The sequence below is a fragment of the Salvelinus fontinalis genome, chromosome 7 (genome assembly GCF_029448725.1).
Source record: "Salvelinus fontinalis isolate EN_2023a chromosome 7, ASM2944872v1, whole genome shotgun sequence".
Classification (NCBI taxonomy): domain Eukaryota; kingdom Metazoa; phylum Chordata; class Actinopteri; order Salmoniformes; family Salmonidae; genus Salvelinus; species Salvelinus fontinalis.
Window position 1 is genome coordinate 55699938 of NC_074671.1, and position 17009 is coordinate 55716946.

Consider the following 17009-nt stretch of genomic DNA (forward strand, 5'->3'; position numbering starts at 1 on the left):
TTTCTCTCCCCTGTCCTCTTCTCTTTCTCTCCCCTGTCCTCTTCTCTTTCTCCCACCTGTCCTCTTCTCTTTCTCTCCCCTGTCCTCTTCTCTTTCTCTCCCCTGTCCTCTTCTCTTTCTCTCACCTGTCCTCTTCTCTTTCTCTCCCCTGTCCTCTTCTCTTTCTCTCCCCTGTCCTCTTCTCTTTCTCTCCCCTGTCCTCTTCTCTTTCTCTCACCTGTCCTCTTCTCTTTCTCTCCCCTGTCCTCTTCTCTTTCTCTCTCCTGTCCTCTTCTCATTCTCTCCACTGTCCTCTTCTCTTTCTTTCCCCTTTCCTCTTCTCTTTCTCTCACCTGTCCTCTACTCTTTCTCTCCCCTGTCCTCTTCTCTTTCTCTCTCATTTCCTCTCCTCTTTCTCTCCCCTGTCATCTTCTCTTTCTCTCCCCTGTCCTCTTCTCTTTCTCTCCCCTGTCCTCTTCTCTTTCTCTCCCCTGTCCTCTTCTCTTTCTCTCCCCTGTCCTCTTCTCTTTCTCTCCCCTGTCCTCTTCTCTTTCTCTCTCCTGTCCTCTTCTCTTTCTTTCCCCTTTCCTCTTCTCTTTCTCTCACCTGTCCTCTTCTCTTTCTCTCCCCTGTCCTCTTCTCTTTCTCTCCCCTGTCCTCTTCTCTTTCTCTCCCCTGTCCTCTTGTCTTTCTCTCTCCTGTCCTCTTCTCTTTCTCTCCCCTGTCCTCTTCTCTTTCTCTCTCCTGTCCTCTTCTCTTTCTCTCTCCTGTCCTCTTCTCTTTCTTTCCCCTTTCCTCTTCTCTTTCTCTCACCTGTCCTCTTCTCTTTCTCTCCCCTGTCCTCTTCTCTTTCTCTCCCCTGTCCTCTTCTCTTTCTCTCCCCTGTCCTCTTGTCTTTCTCTCCACTGTCCTCTTCTCTTTCTTTCCCCTTTCCTCTTCTCTTTCTCTCACCTGTCCTCTACTCTTTCTACCCCTGTCCTCTTCTCTTTCTCTCTCATTTCATCTCCTCTTTCTCTCCCCTGTCCTCTTCTCTTTCTCTCCCCTGTCCTCTTCTCTTTCTCTCCCCTGTCCTCTTCTCTTTCTCTCTCCTGCCCTCTTCTCTTTCTCTCTCCTGCCCTCTTCTCTTTATCTCTCCTGCCCTCTTCTCTTTCTCTCACCTGTCCTCTTCTCTTTCTCTCACCTGTCCTCTTCTCTTTCTCTCCCCTGTCCTCTTCTCTTTCTCTCCCCTGTCCTCTTCTCTTTCTCTCCCCTGTCCTCTTCTCTTTCTCTCCCCTGTCCTCTTCTCTTTCTCTCTCCTGTCCTCTTCTCTTTCTCTCCCCTGTCCTCTTCTCTTTCTTTCCCCTGTCCTCTTCTCTTTCTCTCCCCTGTCGTCTTCTCTTTCTTTCCCCTTTCCTCTTCTCTTTCTCTCCCCTGTCCTCTTTTCCTTCTCTCCCCTGTCCTCTTCTCTTTCTCTCTCCTGTCCTCTTCTCTTTCTCTCCCCTGTCCTCTTCTCTTTCTCTCTCCTGTCCTCTTCTCTCGTCATCTTCCACACTTTCTGTCTTGTGTGGTTGAGGTTCTACAACCTGTGTGTGTGTGTGTGTGTGTGTGTGTGTGTGTGTGTGTGTGTGTGTGTGTGTGTGTGTGTGTGTGTGTGTGTGTGTGTGTGTGTGTGTGTGTGTGTGTGTGTGTGTGTGTGTGTGTGTGTGTGTGTGTGTGTGTGTGTGTGTGTGTGTGTGTGTGTGTGTGTGTGTGTGCGTGCGTGCGTGTGTGTGAGTCATCAAGGAAAGGTTACTGTGTGTAAATGTCAGACAGTAAAATAATTAAGGTAATGAGAGAGAGAGAGAGAGAGAGACAGAGAGACAGAGAGAGAGAGATCACAGTGGAAAAGTAAACACAAAATAGAGATTGTCCAGACAGAGAGAGGAGGGTTCCTGGAAAAGAAGACAGGACAGTGGAGGGACTCTAGTAAACAACAGAAAATAGATGGAACAACAACACAGTAAGTCCTCATCTTACCAGACATATTCTATTCCTGACGTGTCATTCAGGACTGGCCATTACTATCCATAGAGGTCATAGAGGTCAAGGAACTGTAAGAACAGATCTGAGAATAGATCTAAGAACAGATCGAATGCAGCGTTATAACTGTAATACACTGGATGAGATGACTAGATGAATGAGGTTGATGTGATTGCTATTCCTCTTTATATTCCTCTCTATTCCTAGTTATTCCATAGGGATGATGTTGAAAGGCATGACTAGGGTTGCAAAATACCCTGCATTTCCAGAAATCCTATTCCAGATTTCCTAGATTTCCTAACCCTAACCCTAACCCCCTGATTCCTGATTCCTGATTCTAGGAATCCTCCAACCAGGATTTCAGGAAAACCTGAATTTTTGCAAGGCGTGACTTGTTTTGGGGAACAGAAAATATTAGTCAGAGACTGGGTTAGATGGATGCCGGCTAGGTGAGGTTAGGGGTTAGTCATGACTCAATGGACAGAGGAAAACACCCATCATTTTAACACCTCTAATGCTGCCTCTCTTCTGCTATGAACCAACATTAGTACTCAGACACAAAGACAATACAGTTTGTACTGTAGATATGTGGTGATGTAATAATGTTCTATGATGTACTGTTTGATCTTTAGTTGTATGTGTGATGGAAGTGCCTTAATGTGTTTAGACCCCAGGAAGAGTAGCTGCTGCAGGAACTAACGGGGATCCCTAATAAATACTAATACAAACACGCACACGCACGCGCGCGCGCACACACACACACACACACACACACAAACTGGTTATGGACAAACTAACTTTCACACACTCAATTTACCCTAACCCCTCTCTCTCTTTCTCTCTCAGTGTGCGGATTCAAGCGGTGAATGCGATTGGCTGTGGCCCGTTGAGCCCACCTCTGGTGGCTAGGACACGCCCCCTCCCTCCGGCTCCTCCTCCTTTGGAATGTTCGGCTGCTGGCCCCCAGAGCCTGAAACTGAAGTGGGGGGAGAACGCTGCACACACACACACCCGCTCTCTGCTCTCCAATGACATGTTCTACACACTACAGATGGAAGACAAGAACCACAGGTAGAGTACACACACACACACACACACACACACACACGCACGCACGCACGCACGCACGCACGCACACACACACAGCTACTACCATCCAATGGTTCCAATGGCTCAATATTATGTACGTTCTAGATAAAAGCATCTGTTAAATGACCATATCACAGTTCTACTGAAGGAAAATACTTCAAACGCATTGTGAGTGAGTGAGTGAGTGAGTGAGTGAGTGGTGTGTGTGTGTGTGTGTGTGTGTGTGTGTGTGTGTGTGTGTGTGTGTGTGTGTGTGTGTGTGTGTGTGTGTGTGTGTGTGTGTGTGTGTGTGTGTGTGTGTGTGTGTGAGTCATCAAGGAAAGGTTACTGTGGGGGGGGGGGGGGGAGATAGGTAGGTAGGTAGAGGAAACGACAGTAACCAGTAGATCTAGGGAGAACTCACGATGAGAACATCTAGACTACAGAACTAATTAGAACCATGAACTGGTCAACCATGCTGTCCATTAGAGAACAGTCTGAAGGAAGGAGAGAAATACATAGAGAGGTAGGGAGAGAGAGAAATGGAAGGGAGGGAAGGGGGAGCGAGGGAAAGTGGAGGGAGGGAGGAGGCAGGGTGAAGGGAAGGAGGGAGGGTGGAGGGAAGGAAGGAGGGAGGGGGGAGCGAGGGAAGGAGGGAAAGTGGAGGGAGGGTGAAGGGAAGGGGGGGAGGGAGGGGGGAGCGAGGGAAGGAGGGAAAATGGAGGGAGGGTGGAGGGGAGGAAGGAGGGAGGGTGAAGGGAAGGAGGGAAGTAATAAAGGATAAGTGAGAGAATTAGAGAGGCTGTCTGCCTAGCAGTGCCATGGGTGATGGGAATGCTTGGCACCCCTGGCCACAGCCACATTACGACATGGATGACTGGTGTGGTTGGCATCCTGGCATCTTGGCACCGCTAGCCACAGCCAGAGGGTAGTGGCTAACTGACGGGCGGTAATTAACCGACTGTCCAGTATGACCCCCACAATGCCAACATACACACCCTTCTATTCTAGCAGAGCTGAACTGCTTTCACAGCTTGGTGAGTATATACCCCTCCCTCTCTCCTCCTTCATAACCATACCTTCACCCCCCACCAGACAGCTCTCATTGAATTACATACTGTTTGCATATTGGGCCCTGAAATATTGCTGGTCACGTGACAAAGGCGATGATTGTGGACTACAGGAAAAAGAGGACCGAGCACACCCCCATTCTCATCGACGGGATTGTAGTGGAGCAGGTTGAGCGCTTCAAGTTCCTTGGTGTCCACATCAACAACCAACTATCATGGTCCAAACACACCATGACAGTCGTGAAGAGGGCACGACAAAACCTATTTCCCCTCAGATCCTCAAAAGATTCTACATCTGCACCATCGAGAGCATCCTGACTGGTTGCATCACCGCCTGGTATGGCAACTGCTCGGCCTCTGACCGCAAGGCACTACAGAGGGTAGTGCGAACGGCCCAGTACATTGCCAAGCTTCCTGCCATCCAGGACCTCTATACCAGGCGGTGTCAGAGGAAGACCAGAAAAATTGTCAAAGACTCCAGTCACCCAAGTCATAGACTGTTCTCTCTGCTACCACACGGCAAGCGGTACCGGAGCGCCAAGTCTAGGTCCAAGAGGCTTCTGATCAGCTTCTACCCCCAAGCCATAAGACTACTGAACATCTAGTCAAATGGCTACCCAGACTATTCACATTGCACCCTCTCCACACCACTGCCACTCTGTTATCATCTATGCATAGTCACTTTAATGAACTCTACCGACATGTACATATTACCTCAACTAACCGGTGCCCCCGCACATTGACTCTATAACAGTTCCCCTCTGTATATATATATATATATATATATATTTATTTTTTTACCTGCCCATGAAAAACTTGTCTTACGGTCAGGAAAAACTCAGGGTCCTAGTTACAAGCTGACCTTGTCTTGTGGTCAGGAAAAACTCCTGTCCCTATTGATATATGCACCATATAGCCTACTCCTGTAGACCCATTTCCCGGGCGCGGCATCCAAAGTCGCATGCGCAGTTCTCAATCCAAAAATCGGTTTGTTTAACACGGAAGTAAATACGATCACGTCCGACTTCGTAATCAGACGGTTATCGTCTACCACATTGCAGCTATCGTTGGAGGATTGATTACCTAAAACATCCCAAAGAGATCTTGTTGAACACAGCTATAGCCATCAGACTGGTGTGTTGTCATTGTCATCACTCACTCAGCTAGGTTTGTCAAGGTTCTGACGTCCGTGTATAGATATCTGCTTCAGGGATTTTTGTTGCGAGCGTGCGCGCATCACTCAAACGTGACGTTTGTTTGTATTCCCCAAGCCTGAGTAGGAAAATAAATGCAGGCTAGAACTGTGTCTCAAATGGCACCCTATTCCCTGTATAGTGCGCTACTTCTGACCAGGGCCCATAGGGGCCTAGCAAGTACCCTTAAACAAGTCTGTAATGCATTTAATGGATCCGTGTGATTCCTGACACATCTCAGACTGTGATGAATATTGACTTATTACTTCTGTTAAAAACATTTCATTATGAGGAGTTTAGCTGCATTTAGCAGTCTATCACGCTCCCCCTCTACCTCCTCTCTACCCCCCTCTACCTCCTCTCTACCCCCCCCTCTATCTCCTCTCTATCTCTCTCCCCCTCTACCTCCTCTCTACCCCCCTCTCTCCCCCTCTACCTCCTCTATCTCTCTCCCCCTCTACCGCCTCTCTATCTCTACCTCCTCTCTATTCCCCCTCTCTATCTCTCTCCCCTCCCCCCTCTACCTCCTCTCTATCCCCCCCTCTATCTATCTCTCTCCCCTTCTCCCTCCTCTCTATCCCCCACCCCTCTCTATCTATCTCTCTCTCTCTCTGCATGTGTCTCTGCAGGGTAGAAAGGGGATCATCGGAGCTATATGGATGTAACTGGCAGTAACCAGCAGTATTGGAGACCCCCTCTCCTCTACCCTCCTCGCATTTTCCCAGTCCCTCTTCACCCCTGCCTAAACAGACAGTATTAGGGCTGAATTACCTGGAATCTCTGTAATTGACAGATTGCTATGGTAACCAGATACACAGACACTATGAGAAAGAGAGAGAGAAAGAGAGAGAAAGAGAGAGAGAGAGAGGATTATTGGCAGTAAACAAAGACATATCAAATATCAAATTAACAGCAAATATTGTTTTCATTTCTACAATGACCTTCTCAAACTCATGTGGTGTCCCTACACCTGTCTGTCCGTCTGTCTGTCTGTCTGTCTGTCTGTCTGTCTGTCTGTCTCTCTCCTCTCACTCTCTCTCTCTCTCTCTCTCTCTCTCTCTCTCTCTCTCTCTCACACTCTCTCTCTCTCTCACTCTCTCTCTCTCCTCTCTCTCTCTCTCTCTCTCTCTCTCTCTCTCTCTCTCTCTCTCACACTCACTCTCTCTCTCACACTCTCTCTCTCTCTCTCTCTCTCTCTCTCTCTCTCTCTCTCTCTCTCTCTCTCTCACTACCCCTCTCTTTTTCTCCGTCTTTCATTCCCTCTCTCGCTACCCCCTCCCTTTCTCTCTTTCTCTCTCTACCTCTCTCTCCCCACCCCCCCCCCTCTCTCTCTCTCTATATAACTAATTTCTCTACTTCTCTCTCTCACTACCCCTCTCTTTTTCTCTCTCTTTCATTCTCTCTCTTTCTCTCTCTCTCGCTATCCCCTCCCTTTCTCTCTTTATCTCTCTACCTCTCTCTCCCTACCCCTCTCACTACCCCCCCTCGCGCTCTCTCCCTCTCTCTGTCTCTCTCTCTCACTACCCCTCTCTTTTTCTTTCTCACTACCTCTCTCTCTCTCTCTCTCTCTCACTACCCGTCTCTTTCTCTCTCTCTCTCTCTCTCTCTCTCTCTCTCTCTCTCTCTCTCTCTCTCTCTCTCTCTCTCTCTCTCTCTCTCTCTCTCTCTCTCTCTCTCTCTCTCAATTCAATTCAATTCAAGGGGCTTTATTGGCATGGGAAACATGTGTTAACATTGCCAAAGCAAGTGAGGTAGATAATATACAAAAGTCATCTGTGTAAGATGTCCTGGCTTAGGAAGACCACCAAAACCCCTATAACATTTTCAGACAAGATAGAACTGCCAAAGGGGGCAGAGTTGCAATCTACTGCAGAGACAGCCTGCAGAGTTCTGTATTACTATCCAGGTCTGTGCCCAAACAATTCAAGCTTCAACTTTTAAGAATCCACCTTTCAAGTAAGTCTCTCACCGTTGCCACTTGTTATAGACCCCCCTCAGCCCCCAGCTGTGCCCTGGACACCATATGTGAATTGATTGCCCCCCATTTATCTTCAGAGTTTGTACTGTTAGGTACTATTAGGTGACATAAACTGGGATATGATTAACACCCCGGCCATCCTACAAGCTAAGCTTGATGCCCTCAATCTCACACAAATGATCAATGAACCTACCAGGTACCACCCCAAATCCGTAAACACGGGCACCCTTATAGATATCATCCTAACCAACTTGCCCTCCAAATATACCTCTGCTCTCTTCAACCAGGATCTCAGCGATCACTGCCTCATTGCCTGCATCCGTAATTGGTCAGCGGTCAAACGACCTCCACTCATCACTGTCAAACGCTCACTAAAACACTTCAGCGAGCAGGCCTTTCTAATCGACCTGGCCAGGGTATCCTGGAAGGATATTTACCTCATCCTGTCAGTAGAGGATGCCTGGTTATTCTTTAAAACTGCCTTCCTCACCATCTTAAATAAGCATGCCCCGTTCAAAAAATGTAGAACTAGGAATAGATATAGTCCTTGGTTAACTCCAGACCTGTCTACCCTTGACCAGCACAATAACATCCTGTGGCGTTCTGCATTAGCATCGAATAGCCCCCGTGATATGCAACTTTTCAGGGAAGTTAGGAACCAATATACACAGGCAGTTAAGAAAGCAAAGGCTAGCTTTTTCAAACAGAAATTTGCATCCTAACTCAAAAAAAGTTCTGGGACACTGTAAAGTCCATGGAGAATAAGAGCACCTCCTCCCAGCTGCCCACTGCACTGAGGCTAGGAAACACTGTCACCACCGATAAATCCACTATAATTGAGAATTTCAATAAGCATTTTTCTGCGGCTGGCCATGCTTTCCACCTGGCTACCCCTACCCCGGTCAACAGCCCTGCACCCCCCACAGCAACTCGCCCAAGCCTCCCCCATTTCTCCTTCACCCAAATCCAGTCAGCTGATGTTCTGAAAGAGCTGCAAAATCTGGACCCCTACAAATCAGCCGGGCTAGACAATCTGGACCCTCTCTTTCTAAAGTTATCTGCCGAAATTGTTGCAACATCTATTACTAGCCTGTTCAACCTGTCTTTCGTATCGTTTGAGATCTCCATAGATTGGAAAGCTGCTGCGGTCATCCCACTCTTCAAAGGGGGAGACACTCTAGACCCAAACTGCTACAGACCTATATCTATCCTACCCTGCCTTTCTAAGGCCTTCGAAAGCCAAGTTAACAAACAGATTACCGACCATTTCAAATCTCATTGTTCCTTCTCCACTATGCAATCTGGTTTCCGAGCTGGTCATGGGTGCACCTCAGCCACGCTCAAGGTCCTAAACGATATCATAACCGCCATCGATAAGAGACAACACTGTGCAGCTGTATTCATTGACCTGGCTAAGGCTTTCGACTCTGTCAATCAACACATTCTTATCGGCAGGATTAACAGCCTTGGTTTCTCAAAAGATTGCCTCGCCTGGTTCACCAACTACTTCTCTGATGGAGTTCAGTGTGTCAAATCGGAGGGCCTGTTGTCCGGACCTCTGGCAGTCTCTGGGGGTGCCACAGGGTTCAATCCTCGGGCCGACTCTCTTCTCTGTATACATCAGTGATGTCGCTCTTGCTGCTGGTGATTCTCTGATCCACCTCTACGCAGATGACACAATTCTGTATACTTCTGGCCCTTCTTTGGACACTGTGTTAACTAACCTCCAGACGAGCTTCAATGCCGTACAACTCTCCTTCCGTGGCCTCCAACTGTTCTTAAATGAAAGTAAAACTAAATGCATGCTCTTCAACCGATCGCTGCCCGCACCTGCCCGCCCGTCCAGCATCACTACTCTGGACGGATCGGACTTATGTGGACAATTACAAATACCTAGGTGTCTGGTTAGACTGTAAACTCTCCTTCCAGACTCACATTAACATCTCCAATCCAAATTGAAATCTAGAATTGGCTTCCTATTTCACAACAAAGCATCCTTCACTCATGCTGCCAAACATACCCTCGTAAAACTGACCATCCTACCGATCCTCCACTTCGGTGATGTCATTTACAAAATAGCCTCCAACACTCTACTCAACAAATTGGATGCAGTCTATCACAGTGCCATCTGTTTTGTCACCAAAGCCCCATATACTACCCACCACTGCGACCTGTATGCTCTCGTTGGCTGGCCCTCGCTTCATACTCGTCGCCAAACCCACTGGCTCCAGGTCACCTACAAGTCTTTGCTAGGTAAGGCCCCGCCTTATCTCAGCTCACTGGTCACCATAGCAGCACCCACCCGTAGCACGCGCTCCAACAGGTATATTTCACTGGTCACCCTCAAAGCCTATTCCTCCTTTGGCTGCCTTTGCTTCCAGTTCTCTGCTGCCAATAACTGGAACGAATTGCAAAAATCACTGAAGCTGGAGACTCATATCTCCCTCACTAACTTTAAGCACCAGCTGTCAGAGCAGCTCACATATTACTGCACCTGTACATAGCCTATCTGTAAATAGCCCATCGAACTACCTCATCCCCATACTGTATTTATCTATTTATCTTGCTCTTTTGCACTCCAGTATCTCTACTTGCACATTCATCTTCCGCACATCTGTCACTCCAGTGTTTAATTGCTATATTGTAATTACTTCGCTACTATGGCCTATTTATTGCCTTACCTCCCTTATCCTACCTCATTTGCACACACTGTATATAGACTTATTCTATTGTATTATTGACTATATGTTTGTTTATTCCATGTGTAACTCTGTTGTTGTTTGTGTCGACCTGCTTTGCTTTATCTTGGCCAGGTCGCAGTTGTAAATGAGAACTTGTTCTCAACTAGCCTACCTGGGTAAAGAAAGGTGAAATGAATATAAAATAAATAAAGAAGCAGTGAAAGAAGCCCCACCTCTGCCTCCCCCTCTCTCTTCTTATCGTCATGTTTCCAGACCTGTCTCTCGCTGCTTTTATTGTTGTCCATTTGAAGCTCGGAGCGTGTAGCCACCCTTCCTCCAACACAGAGAGAGAGAGAGAGTTGTTCTGCCTTTTGTAGTCCATCATAGCCAGGGCTGGTGTTTTGTTAGGCTTTTGATTGGAGTGTACCTGCTATGTAATGTTCTCAGAGTGTGTTGTGTATTTCAGGCTAAGTGGTGTGTTAATTGTTAGGCCCTGGTTGTGCCAAACCGCCTTGCCAAAACTTCCCTGGGTCATAACTCATCATTTACACACACACACACACACACACACACACACACACACACACACACACACACACACACACACACACACACACACACACACACACACACACACACACACACACACACACACACGGTCTGCCAGCACTGATGATTATGGAAATGTCCTGAGAGTAAAAACAGAATGTTTCGTTGGGCAGAGACTTGTCCTGTTTACCGGATTAACTGGTCCTACTGCACATATGCAATAAAGAGAACATAACAACAGTTGATATACCCTAAAAGAAGTGTGTGTGTGTGTGTGTGTGTGTGCGTGCGTGCGTGCGTGCGTGCGTGTGTGCGCATCACTCCCCTACAATAAAGGCTTCAGGTGAAGTTATGTCTCTGTCACTATCAGATGCGTAGCGGAAGCTCTCTATCGCTCTCATTCTCTCTATCCCTCCCTCCCTCCTTACCCATCTACCTCTTTATCTCTTTCCACTGCCTTCTCTCTTTATTAGAGCCTGCTTTCATCACTTTATTGGACTCCTTATTGTTCCTTCTTTTCCTCTCTCTTTCTCTCTTCCTCTCTCTCTCTCTTTCTTTCTTTCTCTCTCTTCCTCTCTCTCTCCTAACCTCTCAACCTTGTCTTTCTGTCCAGGTTTGTGTGTATCTACAGAGGTCCCAGTCATACTTACAAGGTGCAGCGCCTGACAGAGTCCACCAGTTACCGGTTCAGGATCCAGGCATGTAGTGATGCAGGGGAGGGACCCTTCTCAGACACGCATACCTTCTCTACCACCAAGACTGTACCCTCCGCACTCAAAGGTAAGGGTGTGTGTCTGTCTGACGGTGTGTGTGTTTCCGTCACAGGAGGCTGCTGAGGGGAGGAAGGCTCATAATAATGGCTGGAATGGAGTGAGTGGAGTGATATATCAACCACATGGAAACCATGTTTTTGATGTGTTTGATACCATTCCATTTATTCCATTGCAACCATTACTAAACTCAGCAAAAAAAGAAACATCCCTTTTTCAGGACCCTGTCTTTCAAAGATGTCACGATCGTGTGGCGGATTAACGGACCAAAATGCAGCTTTTGGAAAATAAGCCATCTTCTTTATTAACACCACGAAGATGAACACGACACAAAACTCTATACAAACTAACAAAACAACAAAACGACCGTGAAGCTACAAACGTTGTGCACAAACATACAGGCTACTAACGTTCTTACATAGACAATTACCCACAACCAATGAGAGCCTATGGCTACCCTAAATAAGGCTCCCAATCAGAGACAACCGAAATCAGCTGTCTCTAATTGGGAACTCATTCAGGTAACCATAGACTCTCCTAGATAACTAACCAACATAGACAACGCTAGACATATACACTCAACACAAAACCATATACTCCACCCCATAACCCCTTTACCAAATAAACACCCAAAACCAACAAAAACATAAACATTACCCATGTCACACCCTGACCTAACTAAAATAATAAAGAAAACAAAGAATAATAAGGCCAGGGCGTGACATAACCCCCCCCTTGAGGCGCGAACTCCGGGCGCACCATACACAGTCTAGGGGAGGGTCTGGGTGGGCTCCCCTCCACGGTGGCGGCTCCGGCTCTGGTCGTAGTCCCCACGTCACCACAGTACCTAACCACCTCCTAGGCTTCCTCCAAACGACCCCCCTCCACATTAACCCCATTGCATTAAGGGGGAGTTCCGGACTAAGGGACAGCTCCGGACTAAGGACCAGTACCAGGGTAAGGGGCAGTACCAGGGTCAGGGGCAGTACCAGGATAAGGGGCAGTACCAGGATAAGGGGCAGTACCAGGATAAGGGGCAGCTCCAGGGTAAGGGGCAGCTCCAGGGTAAGGGGCAGCTCCAGGGTAAGGGGCAGCTCCAGGGTAAGGGGCAGCTCCAGGGTAAGGGGCAGCTCCGGACTGAGGAATGGCAGCTCCGGACTGAGGGACTGCAGCTCCGGACTGAGGGACTGCAGCTCCGGACTGAGGGACGGCCCATGGCTGGCTGACAGATCTGGCTGCTCATGGCTGGCTAACGGATCTGGCTGCTCATGGCTGGCTAACTGATCTGGCTGCTCATGGCTGGCTGACGGATCTGGCTGCTCATGGCTGGCTGACGGATCTGGCTGCTCATGGCTGGCTGACGGATCTGGCTGCTCATGGCTAGCTGACGGATCTGGCTGCTCATGGCTAGCTGACGGATCTGGCTGCTCATGGCTAGCTGACGGATCTGGCTGCTCATGGCTAGCTGACGGATCTGGCTGCTCATGGCTAGCTGACGGATCTGGCTGCTCATGGCTAGCTGACGGATCTGGCTGCTCATGGCTAGCTGACGGATCTGGCTGCTCATGGCTAGCTGACGGATCTGGCTGCTCATGGCTAGCTGACGGATCTGGCTGCTCATGGCTAGCTGACGGATCTGGCTGCTCATGGCTAGCTGACGGATCTGGCTGCTCATGGCTAGCTGACGGATCTGGCTGCTCATGGCTAGCTGACGGATCTGGCTGCTCATGGCTAGCTGACGGATCTGGCTGCTCATGGCTAGCTGACGGATCTGGCTGCTCATGGCTAGCTGACGGATCTGGCTGCTCATGGCTAGCTGACGGATCTGGCTGCTCATGGCTGGCTGACGGATCTGGCTGCTCCTGTCTGGTTGGCGGCTCTGGCAGATCCTGTCTGGTTGGCGGCTCTGGCAGATCCTGTCTGGTTGGCGGCTCTGGCAGATCCTGTCTGACGGACGGCTCTAGCGGCTCCTGTCTGGCTGGCGGCTCTAGCGGCTCCTGTCTGGCGGACGGCTCAGTGGGCTCATGGCAGACGGGCGGCTTTGCAGGCTCATGGCAGACGGGCGGCTTTGCAGGCTCATTGCAGACGGATGGCTCAGATGGCGCTGGGGAGACGGATGGCTCAGATGGCGCTGGGGAGACGGATGGCTCAGATGGCGCTGGGGAGACGAGCAGTTCAGTCAACGCTGTGCAGACGGCAGACTCCTGCCGGCTGAGGCGCACTGTAGGCCTGGTGCGTGGTGCCGGGACTGGTGGCACCGGGCTGGAGACACGCATCTCAGGGCTAGTGCGGGGAGCAGCAACAGGACGCACAGGACTCTGGGGACACACAGGAGGCTTGGTGCGTGGTTTAGACACTGGTGGTAAAGGGCTGGAGACACGCACCATATAGCTAGTGCGTGGAGGAGGCACTGGTGGTACTGGGTTGGGGCGGGGAGGTGGCGCCGGAAATACCGGACCGTGCAGGCGTACTGGCTCCCTTGAACGCCGAGCCTGCCCAACCTTACCTGGTTCTATGCTCCCCGTCGCCTGACCAGTGCGGGGAGGTGGAATAACCCGCACCGGCCTATGTAGGCGAACCGGGGACACCATGCGTAAGGCTGGTGCCATGTACGCCGGCCCGAGGAGACGCACTGGTGACCAGATGCGTTGGGCCGGCTTCATGACATATGGCTCAACGCTCAGTCTAGCCCGGCCGATACGTGGAGCTGAAATGTACCGAACCGGGCTATGCACGCGTACAGGAGACACCGTGCGCTCTACTGCGTAACACGGTGTCTGCCCGTACTCTCGCTCTCCACGGTAAGTACAGGGAGTAGGCGCAGGTTTCCTACCTGACTTCGCCACACTCCCTTTAAGGCCCCCCCCAAGAAATTTTTGGGTTGTACTCACGGGCTTCCAGCCTTGTCTCCGTGCTGCCTCCTCATATCGCCTCCTCTCGGCTTTCGCTGCCTCCAGCTCTTCACGAGAGAGGCGATATTCTCCAGGTTGATCCCAAGGCCCCTTACCATCCAGTATCTCCTCCCATGTCCAGAAATCCTTTGTGGGTAGGTCCTGTTGCCGCCTTCCATGCCGCTTGGTCCTATGGTGGGTAATTCTGTCACGATCGTGTGGCGGATTAACGGACCAAAATGCAGCTTTTGGAAAATAAGCCATCTTCTTTATTAACACCACGAAGATGAACACGACACAAAACTCTATACAAACTAACAAAACAACAAAACGACCGTGAAGCTACAAACGTTGTGCACAAACATACAGGCTACTAACGTTCTTACATAGACAATTACCCACAACCAATGAGAGCCTATGGCTACCCTAAATAAGGCTCCCAATCAGAGACAACCGAAATCAGCTGTCTCTAATTGGGAACTCATTCAGGTAACCATAGACTCTCCTAGATAACTAACCAACATAGACAACGCTAGACATATACACTCAACACAAAACCATATACTCCACCCCATGACCCCTTTACCAAATAAACACCCAAAACCAACAAAAACATAAACATTACCCATGTCACACCCTGACCTAACTAAAATAATAAAGAAAACAAAGAATAATAAGGCCAGGGCGTGACAAAAGATAATTCGTAAAAATCCAAATAACTTCACAGATCTTCATTGTAAAGGGTTTAAACACTGTTTCCCATGCTTGTTCAATGAATCATAAACAATTAATGAACATGCACCTGTGAAACGGTCATTAAGACACTAACAGCTTACAGACAGTAGGCAATTAAGGTCACATTTTTGAAAACTTAGTACACTAAAGAGGCCTTTCTACTGACTCTGAAAAACACCAAAAGAAAGACGCCCAGTGTCCCTGCTCATCTGCGTGAACGTGCCTTAAGCATGCTGCAAGGAGGCATGAGGACTGCAGATGTGGCCAGGGCAATGAATTGCAATGTCCGTACTGTGAGACGCCTAAGACAGCGCTACAGGGAGACAGGACGGACAGCTGATCGTCCTCGCAGTGGCAGACCACGTGTAACAACACCTGCACAGGATCGGTATATCCGAACATCAAACCTGCGTGACAGGTACAGGATGGCCACAACAACTGCCCGAGTTACACCAGGAACGCACAATCCCTCCATCGGTGCTCAGACTGTCCGCAATAGGCTGAGAGAGGCTGGACTGAGGGCTTGTAGGCCTGTTGTAAGGCAAGTCCTCACCAGACATCACCGGCAACAACGTCGCCTATGGGCACAAACCCACCGTCGCTGTACCAGACAGGACTGGCAAAAAGTGCTCTTCTCTGACGAGTCGCGGTTTTGTCTCACCAGGGGTGATGGTCGGATTTACATTTATCGTCGAAGAAATGAGCCTTACACCGAGTCCTGTACTCTGGAGCGGGATCGATTTGGAGGTGGAGGGTCTGTCATGGTCTGGGGCGGTGTGTCACAGCATCATCGGACTGAGCTTGTTGTCATTGCAGGTAATCTCAATGCTGTGCGTTACAGGGAAGACATCCTCCTCCCTCATGTGGTACCCTTCCTGCAGGCTTATCCTGACATGACCCTCCAGCATGACAATGCCACCAGCCATACTGCTCGTTCTGTGCGTGATTTCCTGCAAGACAGGAATGTCAGTGTTCTGCCATGGCCAGCGAAGATCCTGGATCTCAATCCCATTGAGCACGTCTGGGACCTGTTGGATCGGAGGGTGAGGGCTAGGGCCATTCTCCCCAGAAATGTCCGGGAACTTGCAGGTGCCTTGGTGGAAGAGTGGGGTAACATCTCACAGCAAGAACTGGCAAATCTGGTGCAGTCCATGAGGAGGAGATGCACTGCAGTACTTAATGCAGCTGGTGGCCACACCAGATACTGACTGTTACTTTTTGATTTTGACCTCCCCCTTTGTTCAGGGACACATTATTCAATTTCTGTTAATCACATGTCTGTGGAACTTATTCAGTGTATGTCTCAGTTGTTGAATCTTGTTATGTTCATACAAATATTTACACGTTAAGTTTGCTGAAAATAAACGCAGTTGACAGTGAGAGGACTTTTCTTTTTTTGCTGAGTTTATGAGTCATCCTCCCAAATGAAGGTGTCATCAGCCGCCTGTGGTTCCCGTGTGTTTATGACATTGTTTGTGATAATGTGTCCTGTCTGCCTACAGCTCCCAGAGTGCACCAGCTGGAAGGGAATGTGTGTGAGGTCACCTGGGAGACCATTCCACCAATGAGAGGCGACCGTGTCAACTACATCCTGCAGGTGCTGGTTGGACGAGAGTCAGAGTACAAACAGGTAACACACACACACACACAGTTCATGTGAGGATAGCTGTATAGAAACATTTGGGTTGAATGCATACAGTTGTGTAACTGACTAGCTATCCCGTTTCCCTTGTCTTCCATGTACCCTTTCATGTACTGTGGTGACAGCAGAGTTTGGTGAAGGCAGTGTTAATGACTAGTACAGCTCCGAGACCACTGACATTTAACAGTGTCTGCTGCCAATGGAACTTTATGGAAACTCAATATGGTTGTCAATATACACACACACACACAATCACACTTGCCCTTTTGGCAGTTGAACAGCTCTTCAGGTGAATGAGTATTGAAAAGCACATTAAAAAACACACACACGCAGACACACACATATCTGATGTGTTAGTGAAGAGTTTTGTGGTACTTATCTCCAGTGAAGTTTTGTTCTTATTGATCTAGCGAGCAGTTTGAGGCAGAAGACTTGTGTGTGTGTGTGTGTGTGTG

At 49.0% G+C, this 17009-nt stretch overlaps 1 protein-coding gene across 4 annotated transcripts in view; it reads left to right on the forward strand.

Annotated features, from left to right (window-relative positions):
• LOC129859779 (fibronectin type III domain-containing protein 3B-like) overlaps window positions 1-17009 on the forward strand; it is a 131045-nt gene that overhangs the window by 107830 nt on the left and 6206 nt on the right. For all 4 annotated transcript variants that reach the window (XM_055929888.1, XM_055929889.1, XM_055929890.1 and 1 more), the window contains 3 exons: window positions 2824-3048; window positions 11130-11296; window positions 16415-16542. In XM_055929888.1, coding sequence (XP_055785863.1) covers window positions 2824-3048; window positions 11130-11296; window positions 16415-16542 — 520 coding nt within the window. The remainder of the gene's footprint in view (window positions 1-2823; window positions 3049-11129; window positions 11297-16414; window positions 16543-17009) is intronic.